Source organism: Chelon labrosus, assembly GCF_963514085.1.
Source record: "Chelon labrosus genome assembly, chromosome: 6".
NCBI classification, from domain to species: domain Eukaryota; kingdom Metazoa; phylum Chordata; class Actinopteri; order Mugiliformes; family Mugilidae; genus Chelon; species Chelon labrosus.
Genome location: NC_140342.1, coordinates 12,840,524 through 12,857,460, shown reverse-complemented (window position 1 = coordinate 12,857,460; position 16,937 = coordinate 12,840,524). Strand labels below are relative to the sequence as shown.

Below are 16,937 nucleotides of genomic sequence, written 5' to 3'. Positions count from 1 at the left end.
AAACCCAATAAATGTTCCTCTCGTAATTGGAAAAGAGGCACTTTTGTAATTACTGCGGGCAGCTCGTTTCAAAATGAAACTCTCCAAATCCGCTCTCGCTTTAATGGATGAACGGTCCACATAACAGCTCATTTAAAACTCACACACAGTCACAGGGGAACGGTTTCCAAATCCCCCAGTGGGAGGTGGACAGGTGTGAGAGCTGTGGCAGGACGGCGGTGTGAGCCCCACCCCGTTGCTAATCACCACTTAGCATACCCCATTTACTCATCTGCTACTTTGATATTCTGCTAATGGTGGGCGTTAGGTCACGTGACACAGCTCATCTGCCCCTCCCGTGGGCCTTTGACCTTTTTTGTCTCCTGCCCTGACCGTCTTACGCCTCGCACCCCCCCTCACGCGTCCTTCCCGTTTAAAAGGAAATGGGAAATTGCCTACCAAGTGCCTGTGTGATTTGACTAAAGCTTCTGTGATTTCCCCTGAGAAAAGCTTGGCAGTCCCCACAATGCAGGCTGGCGCTGAGGGCTGTTTCATGCTCCTATCTCCCCAGCTGACAGCAAGTCGTACAAGCAGGCAGGCAGGCAGGCAGGCAGGCTGGAGCTGGCTGGCTGGCTGGCTGTGGAAACCAGACAAGGCAAGGCTGATCTTAGGGAAATTGAAAATACTCTGATGGAAGCCGGGTGTGAACAAGGCTGTCACTGTAGGTGTACACAGAAAATTGCTCTCCGAGTTGGCTGTTGCATGTGCCCGTGCGGCATGTGTGTCCAACCGGCGGTGTCTTAACATGCACATGTGCGAGCGCTTGTGTGCGCAGCTGAATTACCCGGGCTAATTGGTTTCATGTCTGAGGGCATTTTTTTCCCCAGTAAGAGGAGATTAAGAATGAAAGGCCTCTTCCCTTCCTACCGGTGGCTTGTCACTCATCCTTACCTGAATCTACTTGTTTTTTAGTTTTTTTTTTTCACCAAGACCACTAGAACTACAGATGACACCCTTTGAGTGTTCCATCATTTGGAATGATCCCCGCAAGTTTAGCGAAGTTCCTAATAAGCAGCAGATGTGGGCTTCTTCTGCAGGTAAAGGAGGCTGCTGAGGGCTGGATCTTCAGCTCGGTATCCCGAGTGAGTGTAGCATTGTGTCTCTGCGTGCGATCAGTGTGATTTCTCCCTTATCAGCAGCAGCACATGCGGGTAGTGTTGGCCAACGCTCTGTCGCAAAAGTGGAGGATAACCAAGCTGAAGACACAACTTCACTCCCATGAACCTTGCTTATCTACTCCAAATGATCACACAGGCATACAGTTCATGCCTCTGTCTCCCAGTATTTATCTGTATACAAACGCGACTGAGGGCAGGATGTGGCAGGGGACATCAAAAAATGTGAAATATGCCTCGGTTCAGGCCAGAGAATAAACTGTCTCTTTACGGCAGAAATAATGAATCCATCATTACAGTGCTAAGGCCAACGTGTCACACAGTCGATCACTCTGCAAGTCTGCATGAGAAGGAGAGAGGCAAGAGAGACCGGTTTGTGATAACTGCCATATTCCTCTCTCTTCCCGAGAGCTAAATATCAGGTTTCGGAACTTCCAGGTGCCAACAAAGCAGATATTAATCAAAACTGGGCTGATAAACGTCCTGGGTGAGCTGCCATACTTGTTTGTCTGCACCGTGTCACGGAGGATTAGTAAAAAGAGAGCGAAACGGACGGAATGAGTAATCTCAGTGTTCTTATATTTCAGAGATATGTGGCCAGATACGACACCTTGTGTAATATAAGTCTGAACCGTTCTCTAGAACTGCTCCTCCTCGCCTTTGTTGTAACACGCATTTGTCTCATCTTTGTCGGCAGCCAGCGTGAAATACTTAACATCTTCACCTTTAATTGTTTGTGAAAATCATAGTGAAACGCACCTTTGTCCCTCTTCGTATGAAAGCTCTTACGCTTTTCATACAAGTGTGGGTTGCAAAGATTGGACGCAGAAAGCACCAGGGACCTTGGGCGTAGTTGTCAGGGAATGTCCCCAGTAACACACTGGAATAGTCTAACCTTGGAGCGCTACCTCGCTGTTTTTGAACAAACAATGTGCAAACCCACACCAGCCACTCTCGTACACACACACACACACACACAAATACAAGAATACCCACTTTTCTTCCCGCAAATGACAAACGCATAACATGAAAACACTCGCCAACATGTGCACACAAACAAAGGCAGGATGCGCACACTGTAGCTTCATCCTCGTGCAGAGAGAGCACAATACAAAGCTCAGCATTTAACCGCACGACAAAGGCTCTCGGACACCCCCTCCTGCAAAGTGCCAGGGATTTGTTTCCATGTCTCCTGTCTTAACAGAAGTGTAGCGGAGTTGGATGAGACACTGCGGGGATCCGTCTCCTTTCTGTTCGTCGATGATGGTGTCAAGTGATCGCTGGGGCTTGAACACGGTTCAGCTCAGTGGAATTATGCTCAAAAATGGCTTTCGCGAGACTAACCACTGTCTTTCTCTTTCCGCCTTTGCTTGCAGAGACCGTGATGGACACTCGGGTGGCCACAGCCGAACTGGGTTGGACAGCATATCCTAATTCTGGGGTGAGTCGGTTGTTGCCAACATGTACTTGTATGAGTCTCATAAGTTTGACTTCAACCTCTCTCTGTGTTGAGGAAGATAGCTTGTTAAGGTGATGCGTAACATGACACTATGCACGTACGGATCTACCAGCAGACAGACAAATAGGCAGGAAAGAAGGCAGGATGGGAGTATAGACTTAAGTAGTGCCCAATGTAGCTCCCATTATGGGTATTATTTTCTCAGTGTCCCGGTTCATAATGACTTAATAACATAATGGGTCCACGTAAGCCCCAGAACTCAGTACCTAAGTCCCTGTAAATGGAGGCTGGGAGGGTAGGGGGGGCACCATAGACATAATGATAGTGTAATGATACATTTATGCAGGGAAGTGGAGGTATTAGGATGAAACGGGGGAGGAGGAGCTAAGAGGATGGAAAGGCTCAGGGCTTTTCAGATTTAAAGGGAACCATTTTCAACTTTCAGGTTTTCACACGGAAAGAGTCGAAATGGAGGAAAGTGCCAAGTCATCAGAAAGGGAACAGTAGTCTTTTTTTTTTTTTTTTTTTTTTTTTGGAAAGAAACACAATATCAGAAGTTTTATTGCTCCATTACGCTAATGGACCTAAGGAGAGTTTTAAGACCTTGTTCTCTGTGCAGTAATTCAATAATTCAATGAAAAGCCCCATAGCCCAACATTGATATGAATCTTACAGGAGCTATCCAGGAAAGACAATGACTGTTTCCTGCATTTTCTGGGTCTTTGGGTCTTTATGAGGCATTTTACACACGAGTAAAGGGAGCCTTTATTGCTGCCGAACAGAGCCCCGGCTCTGTTTAAACACTGGAGAGTGTGGCAGCCCACATTTTTTTTGTTTCCCTCAAGGAGTACTAACTAAAACAGCCTGGAACCTGAAACAGCCTAATGCGCACGTCATGTGTTTGTGTGTGTCCTCAATCACCTTTACGGGGTCGCGCAGCCCGGACCTTGCACGGTGTCTGCTTTTAACGCCTCTGTAAATAAACATTCTTAAAAAGTTATATTGACATTCTCACCAAGCACAATAAACAGTCTGTCAGGGGGGGAATGGATTTTCTCCCTGGATGTGAATACACCATGATTAAACTGTAAGATAAGTAGCTCGTGAAGAGTTTGTCCTCACTGGAAAAACACCGGTCATTTGTTCAAACCCAAAATGTGCCGCAGATCGTGTTACAGATCAACCAAAGCAGTTAAACCAACAGAAATCGTATTTGTTTAAGCTGCTATGCTGTGTGTTGATTTTAATTTAAAGAATCATGCTGATTGTTAACTGTCAGCGGCAGTTGCAGCTGTTGCTTGCAGGGGTAAACTGGAAATTCCTCCGTGAGGAATGAAGGAGCCCAGGATTGAATGTAGCCGTGCCTGTTCAGACCTTGCATTAAGAGCCGATCTGGGCTGTCCTATCACAAGTGGCCAGCTTTAGATACGTGTGTTCAGACCTGGCATTAACACGTGTCTCTAAAGGCGTCTCCAGATCCGATCTCAGGTTCGCGTTCTGTATGCAAATAAACCCCGACACTGTCTGAGGCGCAGAAGAATATTTTAACAGCTGATGTCTCTAATGGATCTCTTCTCCAGAACCGAGAACAGCGTTGCGTTACTTTGCCACGTTTAGCAAGTTAGCACCGTAATCTCTGGTAATAAATGCAAATAAAGACATTGATGATTGAGGAAATACGTAACTTAAATACGTATACTCATGTTAAATACTTTCATTTGTAAATTCTTACTTAAATTGACTTTATTTTTTTAGTTAGTTAGCAGCTGCAAGGACAGAATCTTTTAAAGGGCTCTCATTACTAAAGAACAAACATCGCTTTTTTTTTTTTAATTAAAGGTGCCATTTGATAGACGATGCAATCATGTATGTAGCCCAACCACCATTTCTGCTCAGTCCCACACTGTTAAAATCACAAGGGACCAATAAGTGAACTGGTCTGAGTTTGTGATAAACTATATTAGTTCATGTTAGCCACATTTTCCTTCATTTTAGCGCGTACGGCTGAGTGGTTCCGCTCAGACTGGCTGCCCGTCTAACAAACTGCTGGATGGAGTCAGAGCTGAGGCTATGGATCTCATTCATTCAAATAAAAGTTGGTTAGTGGCACAAATGTCAGAATAGTTTCCCACCATGAGGTTCTCAGATGTTCGGTGCTATTCTCCAAGTATGTCACCCCAGAGCGGTCACATGAGCTTCCCCACTAAATACATAAAGGATTGTATATCCGCCCGAATAAATAAGTGAATCAGAGACACACCGGATGGCATAGACCACAGAAATAAGTGCAAATTTTAAAAACATAGTACCACAAAACCATTTCATTTCATATTTAGCTTGCCTTACATTAAATTAATCTTTTACTCATTAACCGAATATCTAAAAGGTGCCGGTACCCCAATGCCCTGCATTAACCAGCTTCCACTGTGATCAAGTGCAACAGGAACTGTTTCATTTTCTTGGATTTTTAGATCTGCCTTTCCTCAGTTTTCTGCACAGCTTCAGTGTTTCGCCCCAGCTCTGGAGCTTCTTACTTGTTCCGTTCCTCTTTACGAATGAGACATGTCAGTTTCCTCTACCCTTACATACCATGCAGCACAATAAAGACTTTCTTCCACTGGAATAAAAACAACGTTTTGTTGTTGCTCCGTGGCTCCGCTTCACATTGTCACCTTTGTTCCTCCGAGAAGAGGAAATATCCAGTGAGACCTACCGAGTTGAGACATCCACGGTGCTATTTTCATCGAAGCCTGCTCAGTTCAGCAGCCTCAAGGCACACAGAGCCTCTTGTCTGTGCCGAGCATAGTTTTTTAAGCTACTCTTGTTGTAAAGGTTCAGGCAGGGAAAGACCTGCTGTAGGGAGAACACTCTCATTCCGCTTACTGGTGAAAAAACTTACTTGGCTGTGCGGCTTGCCTTGACCCAGAGTGTGAGAGATGCAGCACGACAGTGAGAAAATAACACGCGCTCTCGCACAATTAAAGTCAATTCAGCTGGTTTGTAATGGACTTTTGTGGTATGACGAGCTAGTGAAAACCTCTGCAAGCTGGAGCGGCACGCTTTTGTGTCTTGTGTCGTTAATTTAGAGACCCAGGGTTTAATCAAGAACCTGATACATTAAACATATTCCATCAACACGTAGGATATCTGTAACAGCTACCAAGATTGTAGCCTACAGTGGTGTAAATGATGTTTCTCTGACATGTATGACTGCAGACAACTGATTTTAATAATGATGCATGTTTGTGTGTACAGCCAGTATCTGAGCGGTCAGTTTCCCCTCTCCTTGTGAATCTGATAACTGTTTCTCTAACACACAAAGCAAGAGACAGCGCGCACACACACACACTAGTGTTGTCCCTGTGCCATTCGATACATCTCATTAATTTTCTTCAGTAACTTCTCCTTCAGGAGTTCATAAGTAGTGTGTTTGTGTATCTGGTGCGTTTGGCTGAGCCGAAGGGTTAATTTTGAGGGATTGGAGAAGCACCGTCATTAGTTCCAGCGGTGTAAACACGAGGACATCAGGGTTAGCCCTGTGAGCGTTTAATGGAGCGGCAGTATGTGAATGCACTCTAATGTTAGCATCTGCTCGAAAGAAAGGAGAGCTCAGCAGGTAAACAGATGAGATGAGCAAACAATAATGCAACATTCTCTCATAATGTGAATTCCTGCTCCAGTTGTTTTTCTATTATTCTTTTTCAGCTGCATTTTTTATTTATTTATTTTGTGCTCTTTCTGTGTCACCTTTGTCCTTAAGTGTCAGTCCACTCTCTTTGTTTCTCTCGCATCCTTTCGCTCTCTACCGTACATACACGCTTAACCCCGTGATAAATAAAATATGGAGTCCCCGAGAGGCAAGCGCCCGCGACCTTGCCACGAAGCCACGTGACAGAGCAGACGTGAACGACAATGACACACACACACACACACACACACACACACACGGTGGCCTCACTGAAGTGCATTTCCTAGCACTCATAACTAATGGGGTTTTTCTCAGCCTTCAGCAGTAACTCGGTTTGTGAAATTTAATTTAAATGACAAACAACGTTATCTTTATCGGGTTAAGTGTTTAAAGAAAATTAGTTAATTCAACTAGAATTAACAAACTTAGGCTGGAGAAAAAAAGGAGTTTCTGGTCATGTACAGTAGGTGTGTGAAAATGCTAGCCTTTCTTTAGACGTGTCACTTTTTATTTGATTATCAAACTGTAATCGTGGCGTTGCATGCAAAAAAAATATTCTTTAAAAGTCTCAGACCCTCGTTATCTTGTTAGGCTTTAATGGACATGCTAAGACTTGAGTAAGGCACAAATTGTCATTGGGAATCATCAGCTGACGCAAATTCCTCAGCTCTCTGACATTTCAAATCTCACCCGGCATCCATCCTCTAAAGCAGCTGACTGACAACGGGGCTAACTGATCCTTAAAAAATCATGTGAATGATGTATTGGGAAATGGCAGAAAACTTTCAGGACAATGATCCAAAGTGGCATCCAGCGCTGCTAATCACTGGCTCAGGAACTTTTGCGCACCTCAGTTTCTGTTTGTTTTCTATTATTTAAGCCCATTACTCACTTCCGAAGTTAGGAGTGCATTGTTTGAACAAAGGCCGACTTTAATGTCTCCATGCTGCCAGGGGTTGCATTTACTTCTTGAGTGCAGAAGAACTTTTTGCAATTACAAAGTCTCAGTTAACACGTGCATGACTAAAAAAGATCCTAAACACAGAATGTGACAGTGTTGCAGCACTGAAGCACAGTCCTCACACAGAAAATATTCATCCTTGTAGTTAAATGTTTTAAAGGAGACCTGTTATGTTTTTTCTTATTTTATAACACATAGCTAATGTCGTGCATTTTCTTTTTGTATTTAATCTTCATTTAACCAGGAAGATCCCATTGAGATCCCCGGCTGCAAATACAGAAGAGTTAAAACACAGACAAGAGATAAATAAAAGAAAAAAATTACAAGCAGATTATATAAAAAAGTGCATATTGTGGAGGTGGCCTCAAGTTCCCTCACTTTAGATTTAAAAGAGCTCAGTGAAATGAACTCAGTTAGTTTACAGTTAGTCTGCAGCATATTCCATGCAAAGGGTGCAGAGTGGACAAAAGCCCCTTTTCCCAATTCAGTTTATGCAAATGAAACAGAAAGCAACTATTGATTTTGTGATCGGAGAGAGTAAAAAGCAGCTCTTCTCTGTGCAATTAAGGTACATATGTAGGAAGGCAGTAGTCAGAGTAATGCCTTATATATGTATTTGTTTAAGGTTATAGTGTTGGATGTTCATGTTAAACATTTTCAAATAATTCAAATAAAGTAAACGTGTGTGAAATGAATCCCTGCCAGACAAACGCTCAGTATCCAGACTGTGCTGTACTTCTCATTTCAGACAGTGAATGAACAAAGTATTTTTTCTTTAAACTGTGAATCTTGCTGTGAAGTTACTCTAGTGGAGTAAAACTGAATAAAACTAAAGAGCTGGAGATGAAAGCCAGGGTTCAACGTAAAACTTAAAAAAAGCATGTAAAAAGAGCGCTGCATACTTTGGTTTGGAACAGTAGGCCTTATGTTGCATCTTAAAAAGAAAAGAAAAGCTTCCACTACACATGCCCATCCACTATGATTTCCTGCAATCCACGATAATGTGTGTCAGTACTGATTTAGGACGTGAGAACATGGCTGGGGGAGAGGGGAAATCAGATTACTGAATAATTCAATCTAAGCAGGAGTTTTAGCTATCCTACCTTTGTTGCGGTTATAAAGTGTTATCTAATTTCCTGCTTGATTTCTCACGGTAATCTGGTTTTCCTGTGTGCGGGCTGTAAACACAGAGACCGTGCGGAGGGGGCAATAGGAAAGGTGACACATTCTGGTGTTGCACCGCAAACATTCAGGGCAGAGAATTTCATGAGGTAAGGAGAGGAAATGGAGAAAGCGTAAGAAGAGGTAAGGTTGAGGAAACAAGCTGCAGAAGAAGTGCACCGATATGCCGAGAGGCTCAAAACGTTAACCACTGCCACTGCAGGGAAATTATAGTTAAAAAAGCCATAATCACACCGTGAAGTAAAAAGTGCTTTGGCCCACATGCTCCTATATTATTCTTTACTCTGTAATTCATATGAGCTTTTCATTTGTATCAAACTTCTATTTTGTGATAAACGCAGGCACAAAACGGGTTTTTTTACGGAGACAAAAGTACTGGTATCTAGTTGCCTGCAAAAATGAGAAAATTGAGTTTATTTACCTCACCGTTAGTTTTCTCTGTCACTCTTGAGGAGTCTTAAAAGGGGGGAACAAAAGTGCAGAGACTTTGGGAGTGGGGTGGATTAGATTAGGAGGGACTGGAGCGAGAGAAAGAGTGAAGGATGAGAGGAGCAGGAAAGAGAAATGTTGTGAGGTTAGAGGGGCTGACGGGGGTTTTGGGATCAAGGCGGGGGTCGGGGAGGGATTAGAAAAAGCTGGAGTGAGAGAGGGTAAGGGATCAATTGTGTGTGAACCGCACTTAAAAAAAAAAAAAAGCAACCCCGTAACCCTTCAACATACACCGTGGGTTTGTGCGTGTGAAAGATAGCGAGCTCGGGTTAACTCATATGACTCCAGGAGGTCGCAGACAGAGCCCAGGCTTTAAGGTGAGAGCCTTAAGGGAAGGGGTGTCGGGCGGGGAGGGGAATGGAGGGGAGGTTATGCGGTGGTCAGCGGGCGGCGGCGGCTCTGCTGACAGAGGCTGTGGGTGCTGTCAAGCGTGGCAAAACAGGCCAGGGTGGTTTGGTTGCAAGGGGGCTTGGCGAGGAGAGGGATGAAGTGGGGGGCCAAATGAGCAGAGTGAGTGGGTTGTGGAGGATAAGTGCTGGGGGACACAACAGACAGGAAAAGGCATGCTCGCAGAGGCCCAGAGAGGTCGGGGCGCTGCAGCTGGAGAAAACACATGCGACTATACAAAACGTTCATGAACAGAACAGATTCTAAACCAATTTGAAAGAAAACGTTTCGGTTTCAGGGCTCTGTAGGGAACAACTGAGAGGACATTAATAAAATCAGACTGTATAGTTACTGTAAATAACTTGTTTATTGAGCATTTATCTAGGTTTTATTGAAAATGTATAATTTATTAAAATATATAAGGGCAGATTTGCTCTTTGAATCATGCCATCAGAATGTTAAACAAGCAGACTTACGCTAATCATCCACAACATTAAGACCACTGACAGGACAAGCATTCGTGTGGATGTTACTTAGACATGTACAACCCACCTAGACCGGACCAGACACCCCCACCCCATACCAATGACACTCCTTGATGGCAGCAGCCATCCCCAGCAGGATGCAGACTGACACGGGGACACACACACCCTCAACCCATAGAACGCAAAGGCCCCCACTAACAACATTCTGTTTCCAGACACCACAGGACACCCTCAGAAGGCCCATGTTCATTCTCGGATGAGTCAGAGCTATTTTGGAGGCACAAGGCAGACATTAACATTGTAGTTTGTGCCATTTTGTTTCCTATACTTGCAGCTTGTTTCTGTATGTGGTTCTGTTTTGTTTTTTTTGCATTTGCATTTGCACGTGTTTTCTCAAGTTGTGGTGTGATGCGTTCCCAGGGCCACCGTAGCGTGTGGTGTGAGAAGGAAGCATGAAGGCAAGGAGGAGATTTTGAAAATCCCTCCGTCCTTTCGGCTGCAGCAGGTGCACAAGAAGGGCTGGAGAGAGAAGGGATCTCACCCGGCCGTGTTTGTTTGTGTTTACTCTCGCTTGTATTTCCACATGCGAGCCCGCGTGTGTGTGCTCGGGCATAAATTAAAGAGGCTGAGAGGGCTGCTGCGCATCTGCACCTGCACATTTGAGCGTGCGCAAGTGCAGGTGCAGTTAGAGGTTTTTGGGTTTTTTTTCTGTTTTTTTTTTTTGCTGGGCGTGGCTTGCCTGCCTCTCTCCCCCTCGCCGGGTCTAAACGCTTCGGCTAAGCTCCCGCGGACCTTAACAAGACAGGTGTCGGCACACACTCTGCGAATTCTAAGGAGCACGGGTGGATCCATAACGGCCATTTCACCATCTGCTGACCAGACTCAATACGCCTCAATTATTCATACGCTGCAAGACGGACAGGCAGCAGCTCCACGGGCATAAGGGAACACAGTAGGGAAAAGTAAAGTCAGGAAAAGGCAGAGGCATTAGGAAACCGGGTTGACTCAAGGTACAGCGGGGTAGTAAGCATCAGAGAGAGAGATATAATCGGTTGTGTTAAAGATCATCATCTTTGTAGCCAGATTGATGAAATCCAGGTTCATAACCAAAAAGCTAAGCCACTGCATAATTAATTTTCTTACTGTGAACTTAAAATGGGAGGGATTCTGCTACAGGGCTTATCTTCTATGTTAAGAACCTATTTAACATATTAACTTAAATACTTTTAAGCGATATTTGCCACAACTGATTTAAAATTTGGTGGCGGACGGTTAGGAATCAATTACAGACCAGCTCAGTTGAAGAGGGTGTTCGAGCTATCCTGCTTTAGCTGTGGATTTAAAGCGTGTTTGTGGCGTGGAAGTCTGATTTCCTCAATTATTCATACCCTGAAAGACGGAAAGAAAGCGAAGTGAGGAAAATGGAAAAAAAAAAAAAAAAGATAGCCAAAGCCTGAGAGGAAGGTAAAGGGGGTTTGATTGAATGTAGATAATAAGAGTTGGGGGGAAAAAAGGACGGAGAGGAAGGGGAAAAAAAAGACAAAGGAGGAGAGAGAAGAGAAGGAGCGAGGGATGAAGGTGAACTCTGAACCCGCAGAGCTCGAGCTGAAATGGAATGAGAAAAGAGAAAAGCGACAGTGAGTCATGCTGTCTGCACTTCAGAGGCCAGGTGAGAGTGCCTTCATTACATGCCCGTGCACGCGCACTCACTCCCTCGCTGGCACGCGGGGCCCGATGGAGACGGCACACGTGCACGGACACGGGCGCAACTCCCTGTGAACGCTCCAGAAATGAGTAGGGGCTGGGAAGAAATTGGACGCACGTGCGCGTCGGGGCAGGCACACACACACAAATATGAGACATTGTGATACCAGTGGGAGACCTGTTTCATTTTACCTCCGCGGTTATTGAGCGTGATTTAGATGGTGTAGCCAGACGGCCGAATTTACTCTGAGCTCAGACGCAGACATATCAGCACAGCATGGAGACTAGAATGGTAAGACCACGAATCACTTCCATCACATCCGTGGCTTTCCGTGTTCGTACATGGGCGGGCGGCTCAGTGTTTGGGCATTTGCGTCAGTGTATTTCTGCTCCCGTACGACCACTCCCATATCGTAGCATCTAAATATTTGCAGTGAGATTTTATTTGCTTTCTGCTCGCAGAGGCGACTCGGCCCCAGACAGCGACAGCAGCGTCTCCGCGTCGCTGCGGATGGAGGCTGAACATTATGTGCAAACAGAATATGGCGCCGGTTTGAAACCCTGAGCTGCTTCTCCGTTTCATACCTTTGCACTATTTCCCATTTCCCCCTTTTCGAGATGAAATAACATGTGGCCGCTTTAATTATTGATATCATTCCTTTGGATTCTAACTCCATATTCCGCATGTAAGAATTCTCTTGGATGTATTGGGAACCAAGGACATTTTTTTTTTTTTTTTTTTTTTTTTCACGAAGAATAAATAAAAGAACAAAGTAGATAGAAGAAGGGCGGAAAAAAGGAAGAGGAGGAATGAGTCTGTCCCTAATTTGGTATGAATTTGAAGGAGTGGCTGGAGGCTGGAGTCTGACTTGTGTGTGTGGGAGTAATTGCGTGTATCTGCCCAAGTACCTGCTGTAGCTGCTACCTCAGCAGTCCCACAGAACCGGTGGAAATAACAGTAAATCCTTCCATTCTCCTCCTCCATCTTCTTATACCGGCACAGACAGCTTCAATATCTTTAAAAATTTTTTTGCTCCTTTTCATTGCTGTCTGTCTCAAAGCTCAGACTCCCTTTTTGGTCTATCTACACCTAACCGGCCCAACCTCACCACCACCACTAACCCCCCCCCCCACACACACCCTCTCCTTCCTCTCCGTGTCTTTGTGTCAGGAGGATCTGGCTGTCAGGTGTCACGCTTTGGAGGACTTTTATTCGCGCACGTACACACAGACAGGCGAGGCCCTTTTTTTTTTTTTTGCACCTCGGAGGCTCGATACACGTCCGTTCTCTTGTACCCTATCGACACACTTCTTCTGGCGCGTCCCTAAACGGCCACGTGGGCCCTGAAGGCTGCCACGGTGACAGGTTTTTCTTGTCGCAGTCCGTTTCAGTTCATCATTTTCTATACTTCTTATCCACTCCAGATCACTTTCCATTCTGCCAGCTCCTCCTCTTTTCAAGTCTTTTCTCCTCTGCACACATTTGCTGACGCATCAGGGCACGCATCCATTCCAAATACGTGCACGCATACACGGCAACGGCAAATCATTCGGTCTTATCATCTTTCACAATAGATCCATAAAGTCGCAGAGGCTGCTGGATTTCAAACTAAACACTCCGCTTGAGCCTCTTACACACTCGAGGTAATGTTGCCACTGGTAACTGAAAGCCCCCGTCGAGGCAGAGTCAACCACACAGCTTCTCCGAACGTACCTGAGTGGGTGTTACCAGGTGCATGGCGAGATAAAAGTCTCCAGGAAACAGTTCTTTGTTTCAACATGATTACATTAACCTTGTTTTGTCCTTTAAGCATCTCGCCGAATTAATGAAGGTTTTGCAAACCTTTCGCTGACTTCCTTTTCTTATTCACTCGTTCTTTAGAGGGTAATTGAATAAAGATTTTAATCAAGGAAATGTTTTAATCTTTTTTTTTTTAAAATGTATTAAGCTGCCCAAATGACTAATGTTTTTTTTTTTATTATTATTACTACTGTAAAATTTAGAGCCTCGTGGCATCTGGAGTTACATGTTTTAAAAAGATTTAAACAGATTAGGTCTGGTTTCTTTTAATTTTAATAATTTGTTTTTAATGCATTAAGCAGCCCAAATGACTATTGTTTTTTTGTTATTATTGTAAAAATTAGAGAGTCCTGGCATCTGTTACATCTTACACGTTTTAAAAAAACAGAATAAGTCTGATTTCTTTTTTACTGATGTATAAACACACGTGTCTTTGTTTTTCCGACATCAAGCAGCATCCACCACCCACTAGTCTCAGTGAATTACGCTGGTCTTGATCTTTAGCTCTTCATATCAAAAATTGTCTGTACTTATGAAGAGACTAAACTGACTCCACTTAGCATTTAAATTGCAATATGTCATGGCTGGATTAAAACAAACGTACGTTCATTTGACAGCCCGGCATCTTCAGTAAGAACAGAGTAGATGCGTGTCTTAGAAAGTTTTGTTTCCTAAAGGTTGTAGCCCACAGTCCAGCAGAAAACAACTGGCTCGTATTTGAAAAATGCAATAAAAGTTCAGAAAACGGTATCAAAGTGGAGGGGCTTGTGAGAGAATGGCGCTGCATGATGCCACATTATATGGATCATTTTCAGGATGTGAGATAAAAAGGCATATCAAAGGCATATGGGCACACAGAATGAGACCAGATTGCAAGTAACGTGTGAACACAGCATATTTCTCACAGAACAAAGGATTCGGATAAAGTTTTGCATCAAAGTCACCGGCACGAACAAAACCCAAAAGCCTCGAACGGATCATGCTCGGCGACATCAGCGCGAACAGCGCTACTAAACACCTCAGTTCAGCAAAACGTGTTGATTGGTGTGTGGGCGTGGTCGTGCGGAGAGTATTTTCAATGAGGCTCATTTTGTCGCAGCCAGCCAGCCAGACGGACAGAGTTCTACTTGGGCTCAGTCAAACTGTGTGACTGTAATTATAGAGTGGCTGGGATCTGGCAGGACTGGGAGTGTTTCAGACATCACCATTTCCTCCCCATCCATCACACTCAGCCAGGCGGAACTAGGCCTCAGATGCCCCGCAAAATAATCATTCCCATGCAACTGCCCTGACAGCAGCCCTCATTCAATAACACAACTGATCAGAAATGATAATAGCAATCATGCCGCCGCATATTTTAGAGGCCGCCGCCTAGCCGTGTGTGCGTGCGTTCAGCGGCAGATGAGGCGTATCTTTCAGAATATATGATTTTATGGGAGACTGCGAGCGGGCGTCTCAAAGTTGGGGAGTGGAAGTGAAAGAAGCCGCGGTTATTGGAACAAAGCAAAGCAACTGTTGCTTGAGTATGACCATTCTATCAACTTCAAGGAATGGACCCAAAGGTCAAAAAGCAAATATCCTCATTAACGTAGAGGGATTTGGAAAGAAAATGCTATCTGGGTTGTGATTACCGTCGGCGATGAGCTTTGCAAAATGAGAAGAGCAACTTTCAGCGGGGGCACAAAGAGTTCAGTCCCTATCTCAGCTTTTCATGTCCGCGTATAATCCACTGTCCTTCCGAGACCTTGGCCTTTACGGATCTGCCAGTGTGAATTTCACCTGCATGTGTTCTGTTCCTCGTTCTTTTCTTCTCTCTTTTTATCAAAAGCCAGCCCTTTAAGCGTGGATTTATTCATGCCTAATTATTTAAAAAATTGATTCTGTGGAGGTATATGCTCCCCGCCTCAGCGCGGTGTTGTCATGAATAACAAAGGGGCTCATTATTGAAATGTCCATCCCAGGCCTTCTAGTATGAAAAACAATCTTGTGCTTGCCTCCACCCACATGTTTTAGTCCTGCAGTGATAGATGAAGCGACTACACTTGGTTAGTACTAATAAATGTGCCGGCCACTCCATTTGCAGTTACAGATTTACCAGCAACCCCGTCTTACTAGCGCTAAAAAACTATAAACTTTTAAATCTTCGGCTACACGTAAAAGCAAGCAACCTTTTCCACCGGCGGTTACTTTGAAGCTTCGGCTGAAAAAGGTCACAAAAGATTTAATTGTAAACTGCATCAGCACAGCCATAAGACACACAGTTGAGGGGAAAACAATGATGCTGGTTCTGTTTGGTCATCGCTGTCTACTCTCTAATAGATCTCATGCTCGGGTCCTGCCATAAAAACCCATCATCGCACTGAGAAATAAGAGTATTGACGGCCATTCTCGAAGCAGTTGCCAGACGCCCATCAACCACTTGCGACGGCATTGTGCAGACCTCTCTAGTCTGACGAGCTTTAAATGTGGAAACGCTCTGAACCGCTCATCACCCGTCTGTTGTCAGTGTGTCTGAGCATGTAGCCGTATTAACTGGTGCTGATGGATTTGAAAAGCATTTTGTGAGTGTGACTCCACTGAGGATCAGACAGCAGACTGGAGGTTAAAGATCAGCCTAAAAGATGCTTCCCTAGTCAAGTCTCCGTCTCGTGTGAATTGAATGAGGTTGAATGATGAGCTAAAAGTAGTCAGGAACTGAATTTATCGATTCAGGGTTTAGCCAGAGCCAGGGAAAGGACATGTTGCTACACAATGTTTCGACTGGTTCTGTTATTAACGGTTTCACTACATCTGGATGGATGGATACTTACAGTATTTCATTTCATACTTTGCAAGCATTAGTTCACGTCTACCAGATACTTCTAGGAAAAGTGGAGCCTCACCAAACCTCTGGGACAAACTTAGGAAGGCAAGGTTTTATGCACTTAAATCAACAGCTTTTCACTTCACTGACAACAACTCATGTTCAGGCGCCGGCCCATTTCCAAGCTGTTTCCGAGGATAACCAGAAGCTGACTCAGAAGGTGTCACTTAAAAAACAAACAAACATCTGAAGCAAAAAGTATAGAGATAGGAACTACCATGACATCTACGTTCCTTCTTTATAAACGCTTGTTTTTGAGTTCCTAAATGTAGTCTTTTGTCCTGCTCGAAAATAGTTGTTAAGACTCTTTTACAGTCCTGCGGGACATAGACACCGTTACCTACGCACGTGGCCAACGCTGGTGCGAGCCATTTATACTTGTGCGCTTGTCAGTCTGGCTCGTCACGTAAAAACGTCGCCCCACTGTGTGTTTTTTTTGCCAGTCGGGTAAATTTTTGCTGAAACGTTCGCTGAAATTTTGCCAAAGACGAGTCATACAAATGTTTGTTTCTCCAAAACACCTCAGTTAACCTTTCCTTGATGTGTTCCATCTTTATCGATCCAAAACAACCAATTTGAAAATAGCAGAGATGGAGAAGCAGCCGGAAAAACTAAAGCAGAAACTCGCTACTACCAAGCGGACCAATCATAGTGCCTCCGGCCTGCGTTGCATAGTTACATTTCTGGGGAGGTGCATGTCAGGTACAATGCTAGGGTCTGCGAGGGTTTGCATATGCCCTGCGCTGTTGCCTATTAGTTCAGGC

General features: G+C 44.5%; 1 protein-coding gene across 1 annotated transcript in view; it reads left to right on the top strand.

Moving 5' to 3' along the window:
• ephb1 (EPH receptor B1) overlaps nucleotides 1–16,937 on the top strand; it is a 151,183-nt gene that overhangs the window by 42,801 nt on the left and 91,445 nt on the right. Inside the window, exon 2 of the mRNA XM_084546494.1 lies at nucleotides 2,531–2,595. Within this exon, the coding sequence (XP_084402620.1) occupies nucleotides 2,531–2,595 (65 nt within the window). The remainder of the gene's footprint in view (nucleotides 1–2,530; nucleotides 2,596–16,937) is intronic.